Source organism: Ambystoma mexicanum, chromosome 11 (assembly GCF_040938575.1).
Source record: "Ambystoma mexicanum isolate Mex_15411 chromosome 11, UKY_AmexF1_1, whole genome shotgun sequence".
Taxonomy (NCBI): domain Eukaryota; kingdom Metazoa; phylum Chordata; class Amphibia; order Caudata; family Ambystomatidae; genus Ambystoma; species Ambystoma mexicanum.
In genome coordinates this window covers 184,359,338-184,385,807 of record NC_090934.1, presented here as the reverse complement: position 1 = coordinate 184,385,807, position 26,470 = coordinate 184,359,338, and the positions used below count along the sequence as shown (strand labels likewise).

At 47.8% G+C, this 26,470-nt stretch overlaps 1 protein-coding gene across 1 annotated transcript in view; it reads left to right on the top strand.

Moving 5' to 3' along the window:
* Positions 1–26,470, top strand: part of LOC138503200 (uromodulin-like) — a 213,831-nt gene that overhangs the window by 104,070 nt on the left and 83,291 nt on the right. Inside the window, exon 7 of the mRNA XM_069622758.1 lies at positions 14,535–14,613. Within this exon, the coding sequence (XP_069478859.1) occupies positions 14,535–14,613 (79 nt within the window). The remainder of the gene's footprint in view (positions 1–14,534; positions 14,614–26,470) is intronic.

Genomic DNA, 26,470 nt, shown 5'->3' with positions numbered 1-26,470 from the left:
TCAGGCGGAAGTAAAGATGGGTAACAACCAGGGTGAGTTCCAAAGGGTAACATCTGGAGTGAGTACTACTGAGGGAAGACAACTGATGTGCTTACAGAGGAGGCACACCTGGGTGAGTCCTGAGAGAGCACAGCAAGGATGAGTCTTGAAAGGGGACCTCCACGGAAAACCCTGATGCAGGTCAATCAGACAGAAGTAATAATGGGTAACAACCAGGGTGTTTTCCAAAGGGGAACATGTGGAGTGAGTACCTGATGAAAGACAACTGATGTGCATACAGAGGACGAACAACTGGGATGAGTCCTGAGAGGGCACAGCAAGGATGAGCATTGAAAAGGGACATCCATTGAACGTCCTGATGAAGGTCAATCAGACAAAAAATAATGATGGGCAACCACCTGGGTGAGTTCCAAAGGGGACCAGCTGGGGCGAGTACTGAAGAAGGGCAGCTTACATGAATATCCTAAATCCCCATCTCTACCCGTCACCTGTGGAGCTCCACAGTTACCCATGATCTTCCACCTCCACATGGAACACCTCAATAGCCACAACACCCACATCCACCAATACGCAGAAGATACACAACTCTGCCTGAAAATATCTTCCATAGAAGATATCCACCAACTCAAGACCTAGATGTTCAGTGACCTACCGCGACCTGAACCCCAACAAGATGGCCCTTCTGCTCCTCACTAACAATGAACAAAACCATGTGCATAAATAGCAGTCACCCATTAGTCCTGAGGGCATCAACCTACTGAGCCAAGTCGTCAAACCACACATTGTGAATACAACTCCAACAGCACAGTACCAACTATCCCTCCTGTGGGAAATCAGGGCCTTCCTACCCGATGACAGCTTCAGATCCAGCATACAGGCCGTGGCCCTATCTGACCTTCACGGAGGAACCTTCAGGCTCACCGACCGGCCTTCATATTTAGCGGCTTCAGATCCACCGTACAGGCCGTGGCTCTATCTGACCAGATCCACCATACAGGCCATGGCCCTATCTGACCTTCATGGAGGAACCTTCAGGCTCACCGGCCTACATATGGAGCAGCTTCAGATCCACAGTACAGGCCGTGGCTCTATCTGACCTGATCCACCATACAGGCTGTGGCCCTATCTGACCTGCACGGAGGAACCTGCAGGCTCACTGGCTTACATATGGAGCAGCTTCAGATCCACCATACAGGCCGTGGCCCTATCTGACCTACACGGAGGAACCTTCAGGCTCGCCGGCCTACATATGGAACAGCTTCAGATCCACCGTACAGGCCGTGGCTCTATCTGGCCTGATCCACCATACAGGCCATGGCCCTATCTGACCTTCACGGAGGAACCTTCAGGCTCACCGGCCTACATATGGAGCAGCTTCAGATCCACCGTACAGGCCGTGGACCTATCTGACCTGCACAGGGGAACCTTCAAGCTCGCCGGCCTACATATGGAGCTGTTTCATATCCACCGTACAGGACGTGGCTCTATCTGACCTGATCTACAATACAGGCCATGGCGCTATCTGACCTTCACGGAGGAACCTTCAGGCTCACCGGCCTACATATGGAGCAGCTTCAGATCCACCATACAGGCCGTGGACCTATCTGACCTGCACAGAGGAACCTTCAAACTCACTGGACTACATAAGGAGCGGCTTCAGATCCACTGTACAGACCGTGGCCCTATCTGACCTGCACGGAGGAACCTTCAAGCTCACCGGCCTACATATGGAGTGGTGGTGTGGCCTTCGTTCCTCTGCCCACCTCAAGGGTCTACACAAATGCAACCACTTAGTAGCAACACATTGGGCCTCATTACACGGTAGGCGCTAAAAAATGTGATTTACCGTCATGGCGCCATTAGCGTGTCCGCCATCGTAGGAGACCGCTAATAGCGTTACATTACGAGTTAGCGGACACGCGCATAGGGCCATGACGGTAAATGACCCCACCGCCATGGCGGAAAAGCACCTTACCGGCTCCGACCAAAGTGCTGATAGCACCTCCGCCCTCATGCTGCACGCTATTAGCGGCCACCGCTGTTAGCGGTCACTGCTATTAGCGGTCACTGCTATTAGCGGTCACCGTAAAACACCGGAACCGGAAATAGCGTCATCGCACCGGAACGGGAAAGAGCCCGGCGGCCATCTTTAAAAACACAATCCATTGCCATCCCCTGCACTCAGGACCTGCAGCAACACCACGACTGGCAAAACCACATCCCAGAAGAACAAACAATGCCCAAGGCCCTAAAGAAAGCCGATGCGCGCCAGCGCAAAGAACGCTTCTCAAACGAGGAATTGAAAATGCTGGCAGACACCCTGGCTGCAAATGCAGACGTAGTGTTCGCTAGCGACATGCGGCGCCTGGCACTCCTGAGAAAAAAGGAAATCTGGGCTGAGGTGGCGCAGAAAGTCAGTGCGGTGGGCTCCACCCCCCGCACCGTAAAGGACGTGCGCAAGCGGTGGGATGATCTGCGCCTCCGTGTACGCAGCATTTTATCGGCCAACAGGAATCTGGCCATGGGCACAGGAGGCGGAGGTGGATCCCCGATGAAGATGCAGGAGTGGGAGGAGACATGTGCCAGCACCATTGGCATAGAATCCATCGAGGGAGTGGGCCGAATGGAGTGTGCCGAATGGAGTGTGGTGTGGCAACAACGTCAGACGGAGGTGAGTGACCACGCAAGACACAGCAATGCCAAGCATGAGTCCCTCCCCTAAATGTGAATTGGGAATCAGCTAATGGATGGGGTCATCACACACACATGTACACAACCCTGCATATATGCCCTGCACATCCCCACACAACCACATGCATGCAGCACCTCACACACGTGTCACCCTGACACATGTCCGGATGACCCACCCATCTGGCCAACAACCTGCAGGCCCAAAGTAGATGTCCAAATCCAAAGAACTGCAGCAACAACAACATATGCATGATGCACGTTGACCCATCACTGATGTTATCCCTGTCTTGCTCCCCCACAGGGTCACAATCTGACAGTGAGGAGCTGGACGCTGCAACGCAGGCCCCACCACCCAAAAAGCAGGCCAAGGGAAAGGATGCAGGCACCAGGCCCAGTACATCGAGGGGCACTGGGATATCTGGAGTGGCCCAGCGTTCAAAAGCCACCCACGCAACGACCACACCAAGGGTCGAAATGCCATCCGACACTGTGGCAGCACCCCCACCACCCACCCCCACCACTCAGGAGCCAGTGCCAGAAGGCACGCCGTCCGCAGCCAATAGCTCCGTTGGGGAAGCAGCAGCCACGGCACCTATGAGTGATGTGGACGACCCATGTCCGACACCGGAAGGGCAGCGTACACCCAGCCCCCAGCTGTCCCCACTCCACAGCCCATGCAACACATCCAATGGCAACATCCATGAGGTGCATGCCGGAGATGCAATGGATGGGTCATTCAGTCCCGTGGCGAGCTCACCTGATGTCGGCCACATGCAGCAAGCTGCGCCGAGGAGTAACAGGGGCAGGGCCGCAGACGACACCATGAGCCTGATACGCCAGCGCCAGGAGGAGCTCAATGCCCTGGTTGCCCGGCAAGTGAGCGAGGCTGCCTCGACCAGGGAGGAGATCCGGGTGTTGTCAAGGGACATGAAAGCTGCCATGGACAGCAACACGACGCGCCTATGTGACGAGATGGCCGCTGTGAGGCAGGTCCTAACGCGCATTGCTGAGGCGATGGAGAGCATGCGTCACTCACAGGGAGCAGATCAACCAGCCACGCCCTCGTCTACTAGCTCCGACCAGACAACCATCCTGCGCAGGTCCAGCCGGTCCTTGCGGCGGTCAGACTCACAACCCCCCAATGGTGGTAGTGGAGGAGGGAAGTAGGGCCAGCCTGTCCCTGTTGACACTTGGGAACTAATGCAGCACTGATGTGCACACCATGTTCGGTGGAGTTGTGGGGGGAGGGGGGTGAGGGTTGTTGGGGTGGAGGGTACATGCACGTTTGAATGTCATAATGCTCAATACAGACGTAATGGCATGGATAATCACATGACTGGACATTGATAATTGTGTATGTGTGTTTTATTGTTGAAGGGTGCACTGTGATTATGTCCTCCATACACCCCGTGCCCTGAGCTGAACACCAATTGCACTCTCCTAATCCATGTGCATCAGAAACAATGGTCTATCAGGTGCTGCCGCACAGCACGTCCCTCATGGGCATCGCCACCTGCATGACCTGCAGCCCCCTCTCCTCCATCCTCATCCCCGTCATCATCCTCAGACGGTGGTCGCAGTTCTATGTCAGGGGGCATTGGCACATTCCGTCTGATACACATATTGTGAAGCATGACACATGCCATGGTGATCTTGGCCACCTTCTCATGCCCGTACAGGAGTGCCCCGCCCGACCTGCTGAGGCACCGGAAGCGTTCCTTCAATAGGCCGAATGTCTGCTCGATCACCACGCGGGTACGGGTGTGTGCATGATTGTAGTCCTCTTCGTGCCTGTTCTGTGGGTTCCGCACAGGGGTAAGGAGCCACCTCTTCAGGGGATAACCTGCATCACCTGCATGGGTGCAACAATGGGTATGTGTAAGTGTCTACATAATGTGGAGCGTGCACATATCACACAACCAAACATTGCATATTCAACGACATCCACTGATCCAAGCACGCATGGCAATCAGGGTAACTGCAATGTGGGAAGGTGAGGTGGTCCTTGCAAGTGGACATGCACCATGCATGCATACAGCAGGGATTGCCATGTCCCGCCAGAGTTTAAGTGATTTGTGTTTCCTGGCCCTGGCAACGTTAGTGCCACACTGCTAGTACACTGCCATTCCTTAGTTGATGTCCCCATGCTGTTTGATGGCAATTCTGTGGTGGGGTACGGGTGTGCCTCACCACAATGGCTACAGGGGATCCATTTGTATGCACTCATGTGCGCGGACCATTTCTGATGTTGTTCAGCGTACATTTCAGTTGTGATTTTGATATGCATGTTGCTGATTTGTGTAATGGGGGAATGGTGTGTTGTGCGGTGTGCATGTTGTTTGGAATGGCCTGTTTGGCGTAATGGATTGATATGTTTGCCGTGGCACTCACTTCCGGCATGTGGTTTTGTCTCTGGTCCATTGTGGGCTGCCTCACTGTACAGTGATGCAAATATGTATGTCCATTCTTCTCATGACACAAGTTCACGCCCAGTTGGAGTATGCATCTCCCCCCCCCCCATTCACGGCCAGTTGGAGTATGCATCTCCCCCCCCCCCATTCACGGCCAGTTGGAGTATGCATCTCCCCCCCCACTCACAATCCACATCACACTGACATGTGGTCGGCCTGCTACTCACCAAGTAGCCACGAACGTTGTCCAGCATGTCGCTCCATGTATCGTGGTATTGTCGAGTTCCGCAGGACCATTGCATCATGGGTTGAACCGGGATATCGGGCACAGCAATGTGTGATGATCTTATTGGAGTCACATACCATTTGGACGTTGATGGAGTGGTATTGCTTTCTGTTACGGTACACTACCTCATTGGCATGTGGGACCACCAGTTCTACATGGGTACAGTCGATGGCCCCGATGCAACTTGGGATGCCTGCCAGTGAATGGAAGCCAACTTTGGTGTTGGAGATCTCCTGGGCAGTCCGTGGCATGTATATGTGTTGACTTGTGTGCTGCAGGAGGGCATCGAGCACCTGGTTCAGTGTGCGTGAGAATACTGGTTGTGATATGCCATGCATCTGACCTACCGTATGCTGGTAGGTGCCTGTGGCCAAGAAGTGGAGCACTGTTACTACCTTCAGTAGAGGGGGGATGGCAGTACGGATGTCAATGAGACTCACAATGTCGTTGTATATCATGTCTACTATGGTGGTGATGGTATCCCAGTCCAGACGGTACAGGGTGTGTATCTGCTCAGGGGTTAGGTTGACTGGACTGGCTCTGATCCTGGGAATTGGTGGCTGCCTCTGTGGTATCACTAGGTGCACTGGTGGTGCTTGCTGCGCCTGTCTTGCCCTCCTCCTCCTCCTCCTGCGTCTCCTCTGTGCTGCCTGTTGTTGTAGCTGCTGCACAGCAATCATGTCCTCTAGCCCATGTAATGCTGCTAGTATTGCATCCATCTTGGTGTGGGAATGGGTGTGGGGAGGGGTGTGGTGTGCTCTTTTGTGCTGCCAGTCTCCATTGCCTCCACCTGTGCTGATTTTGTCCACCTGTGGCAGGTGGGAACTCTGCTGTGCTCTTTTAACGTGTGGTTCGCGATGCCGGTATTAGCGCCTTGCCGGTAAGGGTTCTTTGGGTCTACTACATGCCGGTATTGCCATGTACGCATGGCTCGTGATGCCGTGATATTAGCGCTATGCTGCTATTTCCGGTCTGAGGGGCCGCGCGCTCACGGACTTGCCGCTAATAGTGCCACCGTACTTTGCGGTGCCGCTAATAGCGGTATGTCCGGGTCGTGATTGGGGAGGGGATTTACCGATACCGGTAATCCCTTACCGGTAACGGTATGTCCCTACCGCCTACCGTGTAATGAGGCCCATTGACATTGAATGTCACTGGCTACCATTACAAGTGCGCATCACCTTCAGAGCCAGCGGGTTTGGTCTAACTTAGCGGACACACTGTTCTTCCACGAAGGATAGGTCCCTTTACACTCCTCACCAGAGGGCTACGGAAAAAGTCCTCACACAAACCTCTCTGTCAGGTGGAATGCAAAAGACCTCTACACGTGTACAATAACGCAAACAAATGTATTCAGACTATGTGGAGGCTTGCGTCTTTGGAATATTTGCCATTTGGCTTGGCTAGTTGTAGTCATACGTGAGAGATTAAAATTAGGAACCAGATGCATGCGGTGTGGGAATTAAATGCTTTTGGTATGTTGCGTAGAACTGACCACTGCTGGTGTTGGATCGCTGGGACTGAAACTGCGTGTGACGACCACAGAGGTGTTGGGCATCTATAACTAAATGATGTGTGAAATGAGTAACACACTGCATCACAACGCAACAAGTGAGGGCTGAATAAATGCCAAGTGAGTTGGTTGATGGGTGATCACTGGAATTGAAAGCACTCTCAGACATCTTTTTGGATATTATGAATCCATTCCAATCTGTAGGTGCTTATTGAGTGTTGTTTGTTTTATTTACATTCTGGTATTTGTAGTTCTACGTTTCCCATTATAAAACTCTGACTACAAGTCCCACAGTGCAAAGATAAATACAGGACCGGATAAGCAGCTACAGGCATGAATGGATTGTGTTGTCATCTATGATTGTGTATATTGACTGTGCTATGCTTTGGTTCCATTTCTATGATAAAGCTTCGAACGTAGCCATAGTGGGCAGTTCTGCCCCTGTTTTAACCGGTTGGTATTTATCCTTTCCCTGGTGCTGACATCCATAACTGAAGCACTTGCATGAAAGGTAGTTTGTTGAATTGTGAGATATTGCATATGGGAGTGATGCTGGAAATGTCTTTGCAGTTGTCGGGTCACGTAACAAAGTAACGTCCACAATTCCATCGAAGAAGCCAGAGGGTTCTAACAGGGCAAATCTGGTGATGCGGTAGCTAGAGCTCTGTGGTAATAGTGATGTCTGTCAGTGGTGAGGAAGTTGATGGAGAGGAGTCTGGTGTTAATTGTGGCGTCTGCCAGCGATGAGGTGGTTAATTGATCAAGTCTATGTTAATGGTGATGTCTGTCCTGGATTAAGTTGTTGACAGATGGGAGCCTGTTGTTAATGGTGATGTCTGTCAGGGATGAAGTAGTTGATGGGTGGGGGTGCAGTGTAAATGGCGATGTGTGTCCGGGCTGAAGAAATTGATGGGTGAGGGTCCAGTGTAAATGGTGATATCTGTCCGGGATGAAGAAGTTGATGGGTGAGGGTCTGGTATTAATTGTGAGGTCTGTCAGGGATGAGGTAGCTGACAAGTGGTAGCCTGGTGTCAATGGTGATGAAGTCGTTGATGGGTGGGGATCCAGTATTAACTGTGAGGTCTGTCAGAGGTGAGGTAGTTGATAGGTGGTGGTTCAGTGTTAAAGGTGATTTCTGTGTGGGATGAAGTCGTTGATGGGTGAGGGCCTGGTGTTACTGGTGATGTTCATCAGCAATTAAGTAGTTGATGGGGGGGGGGGTCCGGTGTAAATGCTGATGTTTGTCCAGGATGAAGTAGGTGATGGGTGGGTGTCCGGTGTTGATGGAGGTGTTTGTCAGGGATGAAGTAGTTGACAGGTAGGGGTCCGGTGTTAATGGGTATGTTTGTCAGGGATGAAGTAGTTGACGGGTGGGGTTCTGATGTAAATGGAGAAGTCTGTCCGAGATGAACTAGTTGACGGGTCGGGGTTCGGTGTTAATGGTGATGTTTGTCTGGGATGAAGTAGTTGACGGGTGGGGGTCTGGTGTTAAAAGTGATGTTTGTCAGAGATTAAGTAGTTGATAAGTGGTGGTCTGGTGTTAATGGTGATGTCTGTGTGCGATGAAGTCTTTGACGGGTGAGGGACTGGTGTTACTGGTGATGTTCATCAGCGATTAAGTAGTTGATGGGGGGGGTCCAGTGTAAATGCTGATGTGTGTCCAGGATGAAGTAGGTGATGGGTTGGTGTCCGGTGTTAATGGAGGTGTTTGTCAGGGATGAAGTAGTTGACAGGTGGAGGTTTGGTGTAAATGGAAATGTCTGTCCTGAATGCAGTAGTTGACAGGTAGGGGTCCGGTGTTAATGGGTATGTTTGTCAGGGATGAAGTAGTTGACGGGTGGGGTTCTGATGTAAATGGAGATGTCTGTCCGAGATGAACTAGTTGATGGGTCGGGGTTCAGTGTTAATGGTGATGTTTGTCAGGGATGAAGTAGTTGATGGGTGGGGTTTCAGTTTAAATGGTCATGTCTGTCCGGGATGAACTAGTTGACGGTGGGGTTTCGGTGTTAATGATGATGTCTGTCTGGGATGAAGTAGTTGGCAGGTTGGGGTCTGATGTTAATAGTGATGTTTTTCAGGGATGAAGTAGTTGATGGTGGGGTTCCGGTTTAAACTGTGATGTCTATTCTGGATGAAGTAGTTGACAGGTGGGGGTCCGATGTAAATGGTGATGTCTGTCCGGGATGAACTAGTTGATGGGTGGGGGTCCGGTGTTAATGGTAATGTTTGTCAGGGATGAAGTAGGTGATGGGTGTGGGTCCGATGTAAATGGTGATGTCTGTCCGGGATGAACTAGTTGATGGGTGGGGGTCCGGTGTTAATGGTAATGTTTGTCAGGGATGAAGTAGTTGATGGGTGTGGGTACGGTATAAATAGTGATGTCTGTCCGGGATGAACTAGTTGATGGGTGGGGGTCCGGTGTTAATGGTAATGTTTGTCAGAGATTAAGTAGTTGACAGGTGGGGGTCCTGTGTAAATGGTGCTGTCTGTCTGGGATGAAGTAGTTGATGCGTGGGAGTCCGGTGTTAATGGCGATGTTTGTCAGGAATGAAGTAGTTGACGGGTGGGGGTCTGGTGTTAAAAGTGATGTTTGTCAGAGATGGAGTAGTTGATAAGTGGTGGTCTGGTGTTAATGGTGATGTCTGTGTGCGATGAAGTCTTTGACGGGTGAGGTCCTGGTGTTACTGGTGATGTTCATCAGCGATTAAGTAGTTGATTGGGGGGTCCGGTGTAAATGCTGATGTTTGTCCAGGATGAAGTAGGTGATGGGTGGGTGTCCGGTGTTAATGGAGGTGTTTGTCAGGGATGAAGTAGTTGACAGGTGGAGGTTCGGTGTAAATGGAAATGTCGGTCCTGAATGAAGTAGTTGACAGGTAGGGGTCCGGTGTTAATGGGTATGTTTGTCAGGTATGAAATAGTTGACGGGTGGGGTTCTGAAGTAAATGGAGATGTGTGTCCGAGATTAACTAGTTGACGGGTCGGGGTTCGGTTATAATGGTGATGTTTGTCTGGGATGAAGTAGTTGACGGGTGGGGGTCTGGTGTTAAAAGTGATGTTTGTCAGGGATGAAGTAGTTGACAGGTGGGGGTTCGGTATTAAGGGTGATGTTTGTCAGGGGTGAAGTAGTTGATGGGTGGGGTTCCAGTTTAAATGGAGATGTCTGTCCGGGATGAACTAGTTGACGGTGGGGTTTCAGTGTTAATGATGATGTCTGTCTGGGATGAAGTAGTTGACGGTGGGGGTCTGGTGTTAATAGTGATGTTTTTCAGGGATGAAGTAGTTGACGGTGGGGTTCCGGTTTAAACTGTAATGTCTATTCTGGATAAAGTAGTTGACAGGTGTGGGTCCGATGTAAATGGTGATGTCTGTCCGGGATGAACTAGTTGACGGGTGGGGTTTCGGTGTTAATGATGATGTCTGTCTGGGATTTAGTAGTTGGCAGGTTGGGGTCTGATGTTAATAGTGATGTTTTTCAGGGATGAAGTAGTTGATGGTGGGGTTCCAGTTTAAACTGTGATGTCTATTCTGGATGAAGTAGTTGACAGGTGGGGGTCCGATGTAAATGGTGATGTCTGTCCGGGATGAACTAGTTGATGGGTGGGGGTCCGGTGTTAATGGTAATGTTTGTCAGGGATGAAGTAGTTGATGGGTGTGGGTACGGTGTAAATGATGATGTCTGTCCGGGATGAACTAGTTGATGGGTGGGGGTCCGGTGTTAATGGTAATGTTTGTCAGAGATTAAGTAGTTGACGGGTGGGGGTCCTGTGTAAATGGTGCTGTCTGTATGGGATGAAGTAGTTGATGCGTGGGAGTCCGGTGTTAATGGCGATGTTTGTCAGGGATGAAGTAGTTGACGGGTGGGGGTCAGGTGTAAATGGTGATGTTTTTCCAGGATGAAGTGGTTGACGGGCGGGGGTCAGGTGTAAATGGTGATGTCTTTACCTTTTACTTTATTGGATTTATAACGTGCAACCCAGGACCCAGATACTTAAGGGCACACATAAAAACAGCCATATAAAACAGTGTGTTATAACCCAGACCAGGAAACAGCATTAATCATTACCAACAAGGAACAACGTTTTAAACCTTTTTTCTGAAAACTGCGTGGGTAGTAGATTGTATTTCTCTTAAGTCAAGAGGAAGGGTGCAGCCTTGACAAATGCACATTTCATGGCCTTACTAGAATTACACGCCGGCAACTTCAATTGATGGGTATTATTAGATCTAAGAGACCTAATATTGGATTTCGCAGACACCAGCTCACTCAGGTAGACCGGTATAGCTCCTGCACGACGTTTGTGAGTAACTAAAAGCAACTGGTTCTGTATCCTAGACTCGACATGCAGTCCATGTAGATCACGTCTTGCTTCAGAAACGTGGTCTTTCCATTTAAGGCATTTGACAACTCTGACGGCGCTATTCTGAATCACCTGAAGACGGTTGCATTCAGATTTCGAAATGCCAACCAGGAGACTGCTACAATCGCCAATCCTAGACCCCACAATAGCCCTTACAATTATCTCAGAGTTCTTCTGAGAAATAAATGGCCGGAGGTGGGCTAGCAGCTTTATATAGTAGGCTGAAGGCGAGACCAGGCTGTTCACCTGAGCCTTCATGTTCTGGTTCTGGTCAAGTGCTATGCCTAATGTTTTAACTTTCTTATTAGTCATAATACCGCTGCCTGCGATAGAGAAGCCTTCATAAACTGGTCCTAACTTCTTTATTTTGTTCTGAGTACCTACTAACATAAGTTTGGTCTATTCTTTATTTAATGCTAGTCCATTCTGCAGCATCCAGGTCTGCATAAGATCATATACCCTATTTATAGTGCATTCATCCTCTAGATGTGCACCAGTAAGTGGGATGACACATCGGCCTAATTAAGACCCTGGCGGTAGGGGGTTAACGGCGCCGGTAGAGCTACCGGTGCCTTTAACCTCCTACCGCCTCATTACGAGGTCTGCTTGCGGGTCCCGCTAAGGGTGCCTGGTAAAACCAGGCGTCCTTAGCGGGTCCCGCGAGAAGCCCAGGATGCTAACAACGGGCCCGTCATTAACGGGCCCGTTGTTAGCATCCTCCCCATTCCCATTGAGCCCTATGAGGGCTCAAATGGGAATGGGGATGTACCGGGTCCGGGTTCCCTGAATGGGGAAATACCGGGCCCTCCAAGGTCGGAAAGGCCCGTTATTTCCCCATTCAGGGAACCCGGACCCGAGTTTGGGGGTAGCCATGCCCTTATTAAGGACATGGCTACCCCCAAACTATTAATGAGGCCCATTGAGTATCATCCTCATAGTTTGTAAAGGCAACACCATTCTTTTCCAGAAGATCAAAAAAGGTACTGTGAAAATATTATAGAGAGATGGAGAAGCACAAGCTCCCTGAGGTACGTCATAGGCCAGAACAGTAGGCAACACCTCTGAATCTCCACTGCACACTCTGCACTGTCTATGACTCAAAAAAGAGGTGATCCACAGTGCAGCACTATCTGAAAGGTTTGCCGCTTCCTTCAGCCTGGTAATCAAGATAAAGTGATCAACCAGGTCAAAAGCCGCTGATAAATCCAGCAGCATTATGGAGTCGAGTAACCTAGATTTGAGATCCAAAGTGCTGTTTCGGTGCCTAAAACCAGATGGCCACTTATTTAAAATCATATATTTGTTCAAATTAGCTGATATCTGGACATAGGCCATGTGATCTAAAAATGTTAAAAGAAACAGTGTATTGGTAATAGGCCGATAGTTGGTAGCTGTTTTGGGGCATAATCCTGGTTTCTTTAGTAGAGGGGTAATCCAGGCATTCTTAATCCCCAACGGGACGTGATTTTTGATAAAAGAAACATTAACAATTTGCACAAAGCACTTATTAAAATGGGAGAACATGATTGTATAATCATTGCTGAACATGGATCACCCTTGCAACTAGTAGGTTTGGGGTGATCAATGATGTTAGCTAGTGCGACTTCCGACACAGGAGAAAAGTTGAAAGATGATAACCTGGTCTCTGTACAGGTGTCTCCAAATCCCCTCCAATATTTAGCATGTTTAGATTGGTCTGTGTTGGTTTCCATGTCTTCCTTAATCCGATCCCGCTTATCCATCATGGCATCCTGGATTGATATGCACCAAATAGCATCTGTCTGTCCAGAATGAAGTATTTGATGGTGGGGGACAGGTATTAATGCTAATATTTGTCATAGATAAAGTAGTTGACGGGTGGGGGTCCAGAGTTAATGGTGATATGTGTCATGGATAAAGTAGTTGACAGGTGGGGGTCTGATGTAAATGGTGCTGTCTGTCAGGAATGAAGTAGTTGACTGGTGGGGTCCGGTGTAAATGGTGATATGTTTCATGGATAAAGTAGTTGACAGGTGGGGGTCTGATGTAAATGGTGCTGTCTGTCAGGAATGAAGTAGTTGATAGGTGGGGGTTCGGTGTAAATGGTGATATGTGTCATGGATAAAGTAGTTGACTGGTGGGGGGTCTGGTTTAAATGGTACTGTCTGTCAGGAATTAAGTAGTTGACTGGTGGGGTCCGGTGTTAATGCTAATATTTGTCATAGATAAAGTAGTTGACGGGTGGGGGGTCCGGTGTAAATGGTGATATGTGTCATGGATAAAGTAGTTGACTGATGGGGTTCTGGTTTAAATGGTACTGTCTGTCAGGAATGAAGTAGTTGACTGGTGGGGGTCTGGTTTAAATGGTACTGTCTGTCGGGAATGAAGTAGTTGACTGGTGGGGGTCTGGTTTAAATGGTGCTGTCTGTCAGGAATGAAGTAGTTGATAGGTGGGGGTTTGGTGTAAATGGTGATATGTGTCATGGATAAAGTAGTTGACTGGTGGGGGGTCTGGTTTAAATGGTACTGCCTGTCAGGAATTAAGTAGTTGACTGGTGGGGTCCGGTGTTAATGCTAATATTTGTCATAGATAAAGTAGTTGACGGGTGGGGGTCCAGAGTTAATGGTGATATGTGTCATGGATAAAGTAGTTGACAGGTGGGGGTCTGATGTAAATGGTGCTGTCTGTCAGGAATGAAGTAGTTGACTGGTGGGGTCCGGTGTAAATGGTGATATGTTTCATGGATAAAGTAGTTGACTGGTGGGAGTCTGGTTTAAATGGTACTGTCTGTCAGGAATTAAGTAGTTGACTGGTGGGGTCCGGTGTTAATGCTAATATTTGTCATAGATAAAGTAGTTGACGGGTGGGGGGTCCGGTGTAAATGGTGATATGTGTCATGGATAAAGTAGTTGACTGATGGGGTTCTGGTTTAAATGGTACTGTCTGTCAGGAATGAAGTAGTTGACTGGTGGGGGTCTGGTTTAAATGGTACTGTCTGTCAGGAATGAAGTAGTTGACTGGTGGGGGTCTGGTTTAAATGGTACTGTCTGTCAGGAATGAAGTAGTTGACTGGTGGGGGTCTGGTTTAAATGGTGCTGCGTATCAGAGATGGCCTTTTGATAGACTCATTTCAGGTTCTACGGTCGATGTATGTCTGTCATGTGCTCCTACGTAGACTAGACTCATCTTGCCCCACAGTCGCTGTCCTAGAATGTTCCCTTTCTCTTTTGCAGTCCTTGTGGTGTCTGATCTCGAGCGCACCCCTCTAACGCATGCTTGCTTTGTTTCCTCTTAGTGCCAGCCCACCAGCGCCAGATCAGAAAATAGCGTTTTGGCGAGCGCCACCTTTGGGCTAGGACCTTTCTACTTTCAAGGTAAGGTACCAGCGTAACTGCACTGTGCTTCTGGCGTTGTTAGTGTGCTCCTTACGTAGCGTAGAGCTGCGCTAGGCCCTTGCTGGGTCCTAGAGACCACCAAGCATCCCGTGGCCGGATTCGTCAAGGAGTGGCACTCAAAGCAGTTTCTTATCAGTACTTCTCGTTTGTTATTTATTTAGCAAGAGGTGTATGATGTACTATGAGCCGGCCACAATCTCCAATTGGAAAGGATTGCTTGGTGTCTGGTGATACCTGACTTCTTCTTTCTCTCTGCCGGAGGTATTCTGGCAGTGTGTTCTTTGGATACCAAGGCTTTCGCCCTGTTACTCCAATGAAGCTGGTTGAAGTTTTAAGTCGCGTTTAGGAATACATCTTGGTCTGCGTTACATCGCTATGCAATGGGGGGGGAGTCTGGTGATACAGGAACATGTCTTCTATTTATATTCCGGAACCTATGTTCTCGCCAGAGTGCCAAATCTTTGAAAAAGTCACCTGAAGCACTTCTGAACCTTTCACTAGATCAAAGTAACATGTCCGAGATGCAGCCTCGTGGTACAGTACTTTGTAAGTAAAGTGGCCATCAGGCCTGAGTTACATTCTTGGCTACACTACTTGATCAAACGTTGTGATCTTGAGCAAATCCCTTTATTTCCCAGTGCCTAACTCCCCAATCTTAGAAACTTGGAAGTGCATCGTAGCAGGCTAAACCCCAGTGAAAGTGCTGTGTAAAAAAAACACGTAGACGTTCCCACTAGGGACCAGAAAGAAAGCATAAAGGCTGAACACTGGCTGTAGTGTGCTGCAAAAATAATGCACACGTTATGCTTGGCATAGCTCTCTACACACACATTAGTGGTTGCCAAGTCATCCAGTAATCGTGGGGATGATGTTATACAAGTGAGCTGTTTCCCATAATTCACAGTAGTGACGTCATTCTTGTGAATTATGGACTTAAGCCATTTGGAAATCTAGATATCAAAATATATGTTTTGCTTGAAATATTTCAAACAATGCCTAACTGGCATCGTGGTTAATGGTACATCAATGCAATTTCAGGGTTCCGCTGGCACCCTTCCTATGACATCCTTGCCATGGCTATCATGTCAGCAGAACCCCGCAATGACATTTTAAGATCATAAAGCATCTCTTGTTAACATAAGCGCACATCTGGCTATCGTAATCGCCACACAAATCATGTATGTCCCCAATGCAGGGCTTTAAGTTGGCCGGGGCTAGAGCCTCGGCAGTCTCTGTAAATTGCCGCACCGACAACCCTGCCAGTCCATGCCCCTTTTCAGCGCCGCCCTCACCCTTGCCAGGCCACACCCCTTTTCAGCCCCTGTAAGAGCCCCGGCTTGATTTTGCATACCACTTAAAGCACTGCCTGGAGAGGCTGGCGCACTGGGAAAAGGACTCGTGTCCAGCCTGTACATCAGCATTGGTAGGCCGGTAGGGCTGGGACAGAGAGACTGGCATATCAGGCTCCCCTGCCTCGCTGGGACACTGTCCTGGTCAAGACTCCACTGGCTGGGCGGCCTCTTGCTGCTTTCTGAGAGTGGCCTCACGTGATGATCTGCGCCACCCGTGCAATAAAGCGCACCGAAGTTTCCTCGCTAGTCATGGCGCGCACAGATGCCTGCATATGCCATGCGGTGTTCCTTCGCCAGACACTTATCTCTTGGCTAATTGTGTAAGACCCCTCCCATCTGTGCTCCAAATTAAATGATACAAAATAGCACATTTTCTAAAAGAGTGAGAGGGCAGTGACTAGAATAATCATTTCTGAGATGCAATAGTTTTCTTTTCTCTAAAGCTAGAGTGTTATGAACACTTTCAGAGAGAATTAAGCCGTCAGTGGTGCATTGGTCATTTGCTGCCCACTCTGCTTCTACAGCGCCGAGATGCCTTTCAGGTTAGCACAAGCGCTCTATAAAACTCACCGCAAGCGCAAAGATAAACCGACCCCCACCCGAACATTGCGAGTACATCAAACGTTCCAGAGGCCTTCTGCAGCGCCGGCTCAAGGTACGCACAGAGGGTGCGGCCGCGCAAGGGCTCTCCCCCCACGTCCCCACACCTGGCACAACAAGTAAAGGGTGCCTTGCCTCCAGAGCCGGGCGCGGCCCTTAAACACGCTTTACAAGAACAGCAGGGGCTCAGTCCTGTTGTCCGGCTGATACTTCTTCTTGATAGGCATTCGAAGCGCATATTTTGGAGATAGCTGGGGCCTCTTGGGGCTTTCATTTGTAAATGTCCCATCGCAGTTATAATTGCCTATAGAATCGTAAAAATGGGCTGACAGAGATAGGTTTAATAAAAGTAATCGCCAGTCCCTTTGTTTGGGTGCCAACCAAACACATCTTTGATTCGGAGGGGAATCTCAGGAAGGGTTCAGTGAGGGGGAGGGTGGGGTGCACCTAAAAATGTGGCACAGGGCGCTGGGAGATCCGGGGCCGTCACTGGCCTTCTGCTCCATGTAAGGCTGGAGGCTGGCGGTGGTGAGGTCACAGATAGCCAAGTGAGCTATACTCGACTATTTATGGCATTGCTTGGTATTAGATATATATGTTGCGGATGTGTAAAATGTGGCCATTTCGTTTACGACAATTTCATGAAATGTAACATCACCTTTTTCTAATTTACACTGAATTGGCAACATTTTGTTAAATTAATGAAAAATGCAATCTGCACATTTACTGTAAATGAAATATGCAAAGGTGGGGTTTGCGGGTTTCAAAAACTGCAACATTTGGACAGGTAAGGGTGATTTCTCAGAAAACTAAGTGAAACGTTAACTTAGTTTGCTAAGAAAATCTGCAACAAAAGTTTACCTACAATTTCCTTGCAAAGTTTGCAACATTGGCATGCTATCCATATACATCGGCTTTCCTAGAAAAATCTGGCTCTTAACCTTTTTTTGCAGCTGTTTTTAATCAAACTTAGTAATTCATCTTTCCAAGAATTTCCACTTATTTTGCTGATAAAAAAAATACCACAAATTAGAATTTTGCAGAACTAATTTTCAGCATAATTAGGAAAACTCTTTACTGTTCCTCTTATTTCACTAATATAGTAATTCAGCAAATAGTGGTATTTCTTTTTAGCAAATGTGTTTTGTGTTGGATTTCTTTCCTGCAAATATTTTTTTTTAATTTCCCAAAGTGAAAAGTTATGAATTTCGCCCAACTACATCGGGCGAATATGTATTTAGTACAACCCTTATAAATATCTACCGAGTTTCGAATCTGTTCATGTTCAGATAGTTTTACCAGCTTTGTTGTCGTAACTAATCAGGCGGAAACGTTTTCTTATGTTTGAGCGCCACCTACTATTTACTGGAAAATGTTCTGTTTCCTCAAGCACTCTAAGGAATGAAAAGAGTGTTTCGAGTGTTGTTTTTTAAGTTAAAATGTATTTATTATTAATTTGAGAGCCTTTGCAAATTAATCTACAGCTCTTTCGGAACGGAGACAATTACATTACTTCAGAAGATACACATTATTTTTTTAAAGTCCATAATTACCGGATTTACTTCTTTAATCCTCAGGTGAAACCTATGAAAACAATATTGCAATAGCTCCTGAGACCCCCACCTATGTTTATCAGTTAAAATCTCCTGAACATTAAGTGAAACATTGCTTTATACATTGTGTCATGGAATCTAGTGTATTACAGGAATTGCAAAAGGGACTCTTTTACTCAGGGTTCAGTCTCGGGAGGATAGCTCATGGGCAAGGGAGCAAAACGACAAAAACAACACATGTTCGATTCCCGGGTCTGGGCTTATAAACCTCTGGGTATCAAGCGCGTTATAAATAACCTATCATGTCATCATAAAAACACCACATTTTCAGAAATGTATAACTTTGGCTGTTTGACAAATCTACCCAACTCACTCTCAGTAACTTTGGAATGTTTCATAAAGCGTCCTCGTCCTCATGTGGGCAGGAGTTTAAGTTGTAAGTGGGTTTCAAAACATACCTTTTCACGTTCAAGTCTTATAGGCAAAAGCATAGAGTCGGAACCGCGTAACTAGTTTGCGCGAAACACTCGCGAGTCGCGAGAAGTCAGCGTCCTGTCCTGACTTTTGAAAGTGTGCTGTCAGAGGGTTGGTACATGTTAACGCTATCTGGGGACCCCTTTCTAGGTTTGTGATTGGTCGTTATATATTCACGGAGGCAGAGAAAGGAAAATAGATTGGTTGGTCATTGATAGCTGCTGACAGGCCAAAATGTTTCTAGGGTCTCTATTGTGGCCGACACGACAGACATTTATTGTGGTGTGGCTGGACCACCAGGTTACATGTCTTTATAACGACCCATTTGAAGGAGAATGCACTTATAACGAAACTTTTTATTTTTGGGGCGTCCCCCTGCCAACCCCCCGTTACACATCCCTAAAAAGCCACCCCAACTGTTTCCCCACATGAATTAACCCTTTAACTCACCACTTCACATTCTTCATAACATTTTCCTTATAAAGACTGTATACCAGGCCACCTGCTGCAAACAACTAGAAAAGGGGCATAGTGCAGACCTCTTGGGGTCGCCCCCATCCTAGGGACGGTACGGGGGCCCAGAGGTGTGCAATCCTCCCATTAACAATGGCTATTTCGGCACTGGGCTCTGTGCTGTACCGGATTGGACCAGGGACCACCACCTAGGTCAGATTCGATGTCAAGTCCTCTAACAGGATTTTGGCATCCAGGCTACCAATAGCTCACAGACCTGCCTGCTGGCCCCTGGACACACAATAGTTACACGTTGTTTGGGTAAATAAGGGCCACTTTGAGTGTCTTGGCAGGGCACTGCACATGGCTGGAGGCCACGCCCTGGGCACACTGGCAAGTGGCCATGGCATAGTTGTCAACATGACCCATTTCAATCCATAGGTGCTTATCCAGTCCGGTTTTTTCTTGTCATTCTGGGACTTGTTGTCTGAGTTTTATAGCTGGAAAAGTGGAACTAAAAAGCCCAGAATGCAAAGAAAAAAACCCGGACTCGATACGCACCTACAGATTGGAGTGGGCCATGTTGGCAACTATGCCATGGCCACTGAGACCAGGGCATGGCCTTACGCCTTGTGCAGAGCTCTACCAAGACACTCAGACTGGTTGGTAAAGTCAGCACAGGGCTCTGGCCAAGGTCAGAGGACATGGGCAGAGCCCACTGGGGATGGCTTGCAGGGAAGCAGAAAGAAAAAATAAAGGGGTAGACCTGCGCTATAGTTCCTGATCCTTCAGGTATTGTACAGCGCAAAACTATATATTGGATCAGTGAAACGGGTTGACTCTGGCAAAATTTAGAACATATCACATTAAATTTAAATTGCTTTATTCCAAAAATATAACTTTAATTTTTTAGGTACTTTTTTTTAAAAAAAATTCAACAATTCATCAACTCATTCATTCCCTAATACAATCCCCATTCTAACATGTCTATCTAAAAAACACACACCAAATAGTGTCCTACACTCAGTACTTTAGCAGAGCATCAGTTGTTGTTTGTTTGGTGGCATATTTAACAATGACCCAGTCCATAACATCAAGTGTCGTTATGTGGCTGATATGGTGTTTGACCAGATGTTATATTTGTAGAAAAAACGTCGACACGTGTTTCGGTCGGAGACCTTCTTCAGGACGTAGGGCAAGAGGACACTGCTCCGCCCTATTGTAAGCTTGTATGGGCCAGAATTCGATCTAAAAACAATAATACAGAAAGCCAGAATGTCAACCCTATTGCTTTTAGAAGGTGACACATTAATGTCACATTAATGTCAGAATTAAATGAAGACACTCGCCTTACTCACCCCCAAGTAACAATTCCTAGGATCGTGAGATAGGGCCAAAGGGATTAATCCTCCACTGGCCTCGGTATTTATATCGAGCCTGTGGAACCAACATATATGAAAAACAAAACCTTAGTACTTAATTCATAAGTCAAAATAAGACTTATAACTGTGCATATATCAAGCTCGAAGTGATATGAAAGCCACTTACATGTATCTGATAGCACAGAGAGCAACTCGTGCGGAGCCTGCACGATTGTACGAGCAGGACGTGCACTAATGTGCTGCAGTCGCTAGATCGTCACTGGACCCCTCAGTAACTGTAGCAAAATAAACATATACGGTTCGGGTTATCACCCATAACTCACAAGCTGTCACTTCATTCCCTAACGAAAATCCCCATTGTGCTGGACTCATCTATACCCTACATTGTACTCCAAGTGCCGTTACCGTGACCATCTTAGCCTAATAGTAATACACTATTCCACACCACACGTGTACATACAGCATGATTTCCGTGTTGTTTTAATTGCGTATGCCTTAACCGTGCTCCCGTATTCTCGATCGTGCCTGTTATATGTTCGTATCTTACCTGGGTCCAATAGATTGACAACCAAAAGGAAGAGAAACACTAATCCGGACGGCGTTCAATTCGCGCGTACCCGCCAACTCTGTCAAAAGCGAAAGACACAAACAGAGGACAATCCACATATCCTCATTCAAAGACACAAACAAGGGACTACATGCCAACGAACCACTATCTGGCCCCTCCACAAGTTGAAAACGAACACAAGTGAAGGAAAGTGACGCTGCCGAAGTATGTATCTTATTTATAAGTAATAAATAATAAAAAATAAAGAATAAATACTAAAGCCACATGCATCCGCTAATTTGGAAAAAATCACTCCGTGGTGCTGCACATCCGAACACATACGCGGCTGCACAACAATAAAAAATCTTTTGATTTTGCCAGAGTCAACCCGTTTCACTGATCCAATATATAGTTTTGCGCTGTACAATACCTGAAGGATCAGGAACTATAGCGCAGGTCTACCCCTTTATTTTTTCTTTCTGCTTCCCTGCAAGCCATCCCCAGTGGGCTCTGCCCATGTCCTCTGACCTTGGCCAGAGCCCTGTGCTGACTTTACCAACCAGTCTGAGTGTCTTGGTAGAGCTCTGCACAAGGCGTAAGGCCATCAAAAATCTTTTGATTTTTTATTGTTGTGCAGCCGCGTATGTGTTCGGATGTGCAGCACCACGGAGTGATTTTTTCCAAATTAGCGGATGCATGTGGCTTTAGTATTTATTCTTTATTTTTTATTATTTATTACTTATAAATAAGATACATACTTCGGCAGCGTCACTTTCCTTCACTTGTGTTCGTTTTCAACTTGTGGAGGGGCCAGATAGTGGTTCGTTGGCATGTAGTCCCTTGTTTGTGTCTTTGAATGAGGATATGTGGATTGTCCTCTGTTTGTGTCTTTCGCTTTTGACAGAGTTGGCGGGTACGCGCGAATTGAACGCCGTCCGGATTAGTGTTTCTCTTCCTTTTGGTTGTCAATCTATTGGACCCAGGTAAGATACGAACATATAACAGGCACGATCGAGAATACGGGAGCACGGTTAAGGCATACGCAATTAAAACAACACGGAAATCATGCTGTATGTACACGTGTGGTGTGGAATAGTGTATTACTATTAGGCTAAGATGGTCACGGTAACGGCACTTGGAGTACAATGTAGGGTATAGATGAGTCCAGCACAATGGGGATTTTCGTTAGGGAATGAAGTGACAGCTTGTGAGTTATGGGTGATAACCCGAACCGTATATGTTTATTTTGCTACAGTTACTGAGGGGTCCAGTGACGATCTAGCGACTGCAGCACATTAGTGCACGTCCTGCTCGTACAATCGTGCAGGCTCCGCACGAGTTGCTCTCTGTGCTATCAGATACATGTAAGTGGCTTTCATATCACTTCGAGCTTGATATATGCACAGTTATAAGTCTTATTTTGACTTATGAATTAAGTACTAAGGTTTTGTTTTTCATGTATGTTGGTTCCACAGGCTTGATATAAATACCGAGGCCAGTGGAGGATTAATCCCTTTGGCCCTATCTCACGATCCTAGGAATTGTTACTTGGGGGTGAGTAAGGCGAGTGTCTTCATTTAATTCTGACATTAATGTGACATTAATGTGTCACCTTCTAAAAGCAATAGGGTTGACATTCTGGCTTTCTGTATTATTGTTTTTAGATCGAATTCTGGCCCATACAAGCTTACAATAGGGCGGAGCAGTGTCCTCTTGCCCTACGTCCTGAAGAAGGTCTCCGACCGAAACACGTGTCGACGTTTTTTCTACAAATATAACATCTGGTCAAACACCATATCAGCCACATAACGACACTTGATGTTATGGACTGGGTCATTGTTAAATATGCCACCAAACAAACAACAACTGATGCTCTGCTAAAGTACTGAGTGTAGGACACTATTTGGTGTGTGTTTTTTAGATAGACATGTTAGAATGGGGATTGTATTAGGGAATGAATGAGTTGATGAATTGTTGAATTTTTTTTAAAAAAAAGTACCTAAAAAATTAAAGTTATATTTTTGGAATAAAGCAATTTAAATTTAATGTGATATGTTCTAAATTTTGCCAGAGTCAACCCGTTTCACTGATCCAATATATAGTTTTGCGTTGCAGGGAAGCAGGGCAGGGTGAGAGGCTGTGCGCCGATGAAAGTGGCAAACCCGTGTAAGACCATTAGGTGGACCTGTTGTGTCTGGGAAAGTTGGAAAGGTCCATTCCCAGACAAATTGGCCAGTGACACCATCAGGCTGTTTTGGGGTGGCCGGTTCACGGCATAAGGCCATGCATGGGAACCCCTGAACCACCCGAGAGCCAATGCGGCCATGCCTCGTGGCTACTTTTCTAGAGGCAGAATGAAGGGGTCCGTCCTCCACACCACCCACAATCCACACAATGAGCTCACTGGCATGACCGCACTGGCACCTTTCATCAGATCAGGGCATTGACCTCTAGCACCGGGAACATCGGAGTAGCCCAATCGACAATGCCCTGTGGCTTCTTTGACAGGGGCATGGCCCCAAGTGGGCCTTGGCCACAGTCAGCACTCACTTAGCTTTCTCGTGGCAAAGCCACCCAAAGTGGTCCCTGGGTATTTCCACGACCACCCGCCCCCTTGGTGAGTGGTCACTGTACCTGGGGCACAGGAGTCCCTCTCAAGCCATAGAAAGCAGCCACTGAAATGGTGGTAGTAAGTAGAATTTAAGAGAACTTTAATATAGAAAGTTCACAAAAAAGACAGTGGCCCACATTAACCCAATTGGTAGGGGCCACCAGGCGCGTCACAGCTCACCACCCTGATCCATAGGTCATGTCTTGGGGCCGAAACCTGGGTGCAGCCTGTAGACCTTCTTGGTGGGGTGCCAACTCTGTGCTGAGCAGACATTTTTTTCAGTTTTTAGAGGTACATTGTATCTCTCTGGGGTCCCCCAAGAGGGCTTCCCTATGCCCCTTTTAAAAAGGTTCAGCCGGACCGACAGTCTTTGCAAAATGACAGGTCCCTCTAGCAGCTACCTAGAATGGCTCTTTCTAAAGGGCCAATCAGGTTCCCCTGTGTGTGGTGCATGGGCTGGGGGGCAGGCACACCCGGAAGTGAGCGCGTGAACACAAACCCAAAGCAGCCCTTCAGCTACCCCAAAAGACACACGCAGGTCTGCAGATTGTTTCATTTGAAGCAAGCAATCTAATTCGAGTTTTGGCCACTTTCTGGTAAATTGGAAATAAACTGCTGTACAGATTAGCACCACATTTGCCAAAGCATGCTTTTGGTGCCAGATAACCACTCCCTGCAAAGGGTTGCTGTGAATCCGTTCAGCGGTCCGGACTGTAGTGAGAGAATATTTTTGTCTATGGTCAATGACTGGTACAGCGGATGTTGTGTGACTCCCCTTGTAACGTTGTCCACACCTGCCACTCCCACTTGATGAAGGTGCACCAGACAGTCTAAAATAAATCAGAATCGAGTCTATATTTTTTGGAAACCTTCCACAAATATTATTCAAATGAGGCCTGACATATAAGCTGGCCAAAAAGTGCTCTTCCAATGGTAAATGCAGCAGTCAGAGGAGAATCGGGAAGACAAAAAATATATCATCCACATATGATTGTGGGAGGGGTACAAATATGGCGGTGGAGGAAGGGATGTGTTATGATTGAGATAATTAAATAGCACGGGGCTATACATATATTAGAGGAGGCAGTGGCAGGTCTCGTCGAGATATTGAAATGTAGCCCTTTCCCCAGTTCCTGCCCACCAGCACACCGCTTCCCAGCCAGGACATGTGCAATATCCCAGCCAACGCCTGTGATCCATCCTGTAAGCACTCACTCAGCCAAAGTCACTTCACCAACCTCGGGCTTACTCGCTTAGTGTAAGAGCGCTAACAGGAGGATAGGTCAGCAGCAACGCGCTCACCTTGCAAACAAGATGACGCGGAGCAACACGGGCTTGATCCCCGGGTCCGCGTTTAAAAGCCTCTGGGTATTAAGCACGGTATAAATAACCAATTACAATTACAGCAAAGCCTAGATGTGTGTTCCTTTCCTGAATCCCGGCTTCCTGTCATGTTTTCATTCGCAGCCCTGGCACCTTGTCGGGCGGCGGGCGGGCCAAAAGAATGAGTGGCGCAGTAGGTAAGGTTGGAGGGTTATTCGGGCACTGAGCGAGCAGCGTGATGATGTCATATTCATGCGCCGCTACTCGGCGCGGGAAGCATGGAACCAGGGGGTCTCGGGAGAGGTCTGAGGGAGTAAGAGGCGCTCTCCCTCTCTATTGCCCCGTCCCGAGACCAGTGGTGCTGCAGAGGCAGCAATGTTTACTAGGTTTCCCCCCTCCCCACCCGGTAGATTCATGCCCAAGAGGGTGCTGGAGTTTCTGGAAAGAGCGGCAGTAGGTTGGGGCACAATCCCTTGAATTGATTTATGAGCTCAACAGTTGGGGTCACTGTAAGGGAGATTTCTTTGCTGATTTATCTTATGGTCCAAGGGTCAGCGCTGAACTGTGAGGTGTCATGGCAGGGGCTCATTGATCGGTCCTCGCTGCTAAGTGCAAGGGGGGGCGGGAGTGGAGGTCTGGTCGGTTTACAGGGTCACATATTTCCCTTATGTCTGTTCCAGGTGCATGGGGAGTGATGGCCACTGCCACTCCCCCAAACCCAAGTATGTAATTATGACGTAACAGGTGCCATGATGTCGTTCATGAATGGCTTCTTGTTGCATTTGGTGATTTTATAAATGATTGCCTTCCAAAGCAGTTTTGTGCGACTCATTGGCCCTGCTGTCTTCGCTGCCCATAACACGCAACACCTGATGCTGACCATTCCCCCATGCAAGTGATGTTCCCATGCTGCCATGCCTCTTTCCCCAATTGTCTCCTAATATCTGTTGGGTCCTCCAGTGCGGGCAGGAGGTGAAGTGTACAAATAAATGCACCAGGGCCTTCCCCAGTCTCCACCACTACACGCCCCACCTACCCAAATCTACCCTCAAGCCAACAATAGGAACCCCATAGCTGGATGCTTCCTTTCTTCTAGTTCCTCCCCCAACAAATGCAACTCTATCGACACCAAAACAAGCACAGTGAAAGGAAATGATCACCATTAGTGTCAGTCATTGTCCCCCACAGCATCCAGCTTCATGCACCTCCCCTTTCCAATCACAGCACCATTCGTACCTCTGAACGGAAATGCCATGTCTATAGCCACTTCCCACCCCGCCCATCACCTGCACACACAGCTGTGCATGCAGCAATTTCAGGTTAACCATACTTTATTGCTGAAATGAAACACTGATCTCTGTGTGCTACCCAATGATCAGCGTTTGTTTTCTAGAATTAAGTGGAATTATGGGGCAGCTCGGAATTCTCTCGATATGTCCCATGCCGGCTAGTCAAATAAACAAAAGGAAGCTGGTTTTCCAGATAGCTCAGCAAGATGTAATATTAGAGTGTTTTTGGCAAGGCCCAGGTTCGAATCCCCA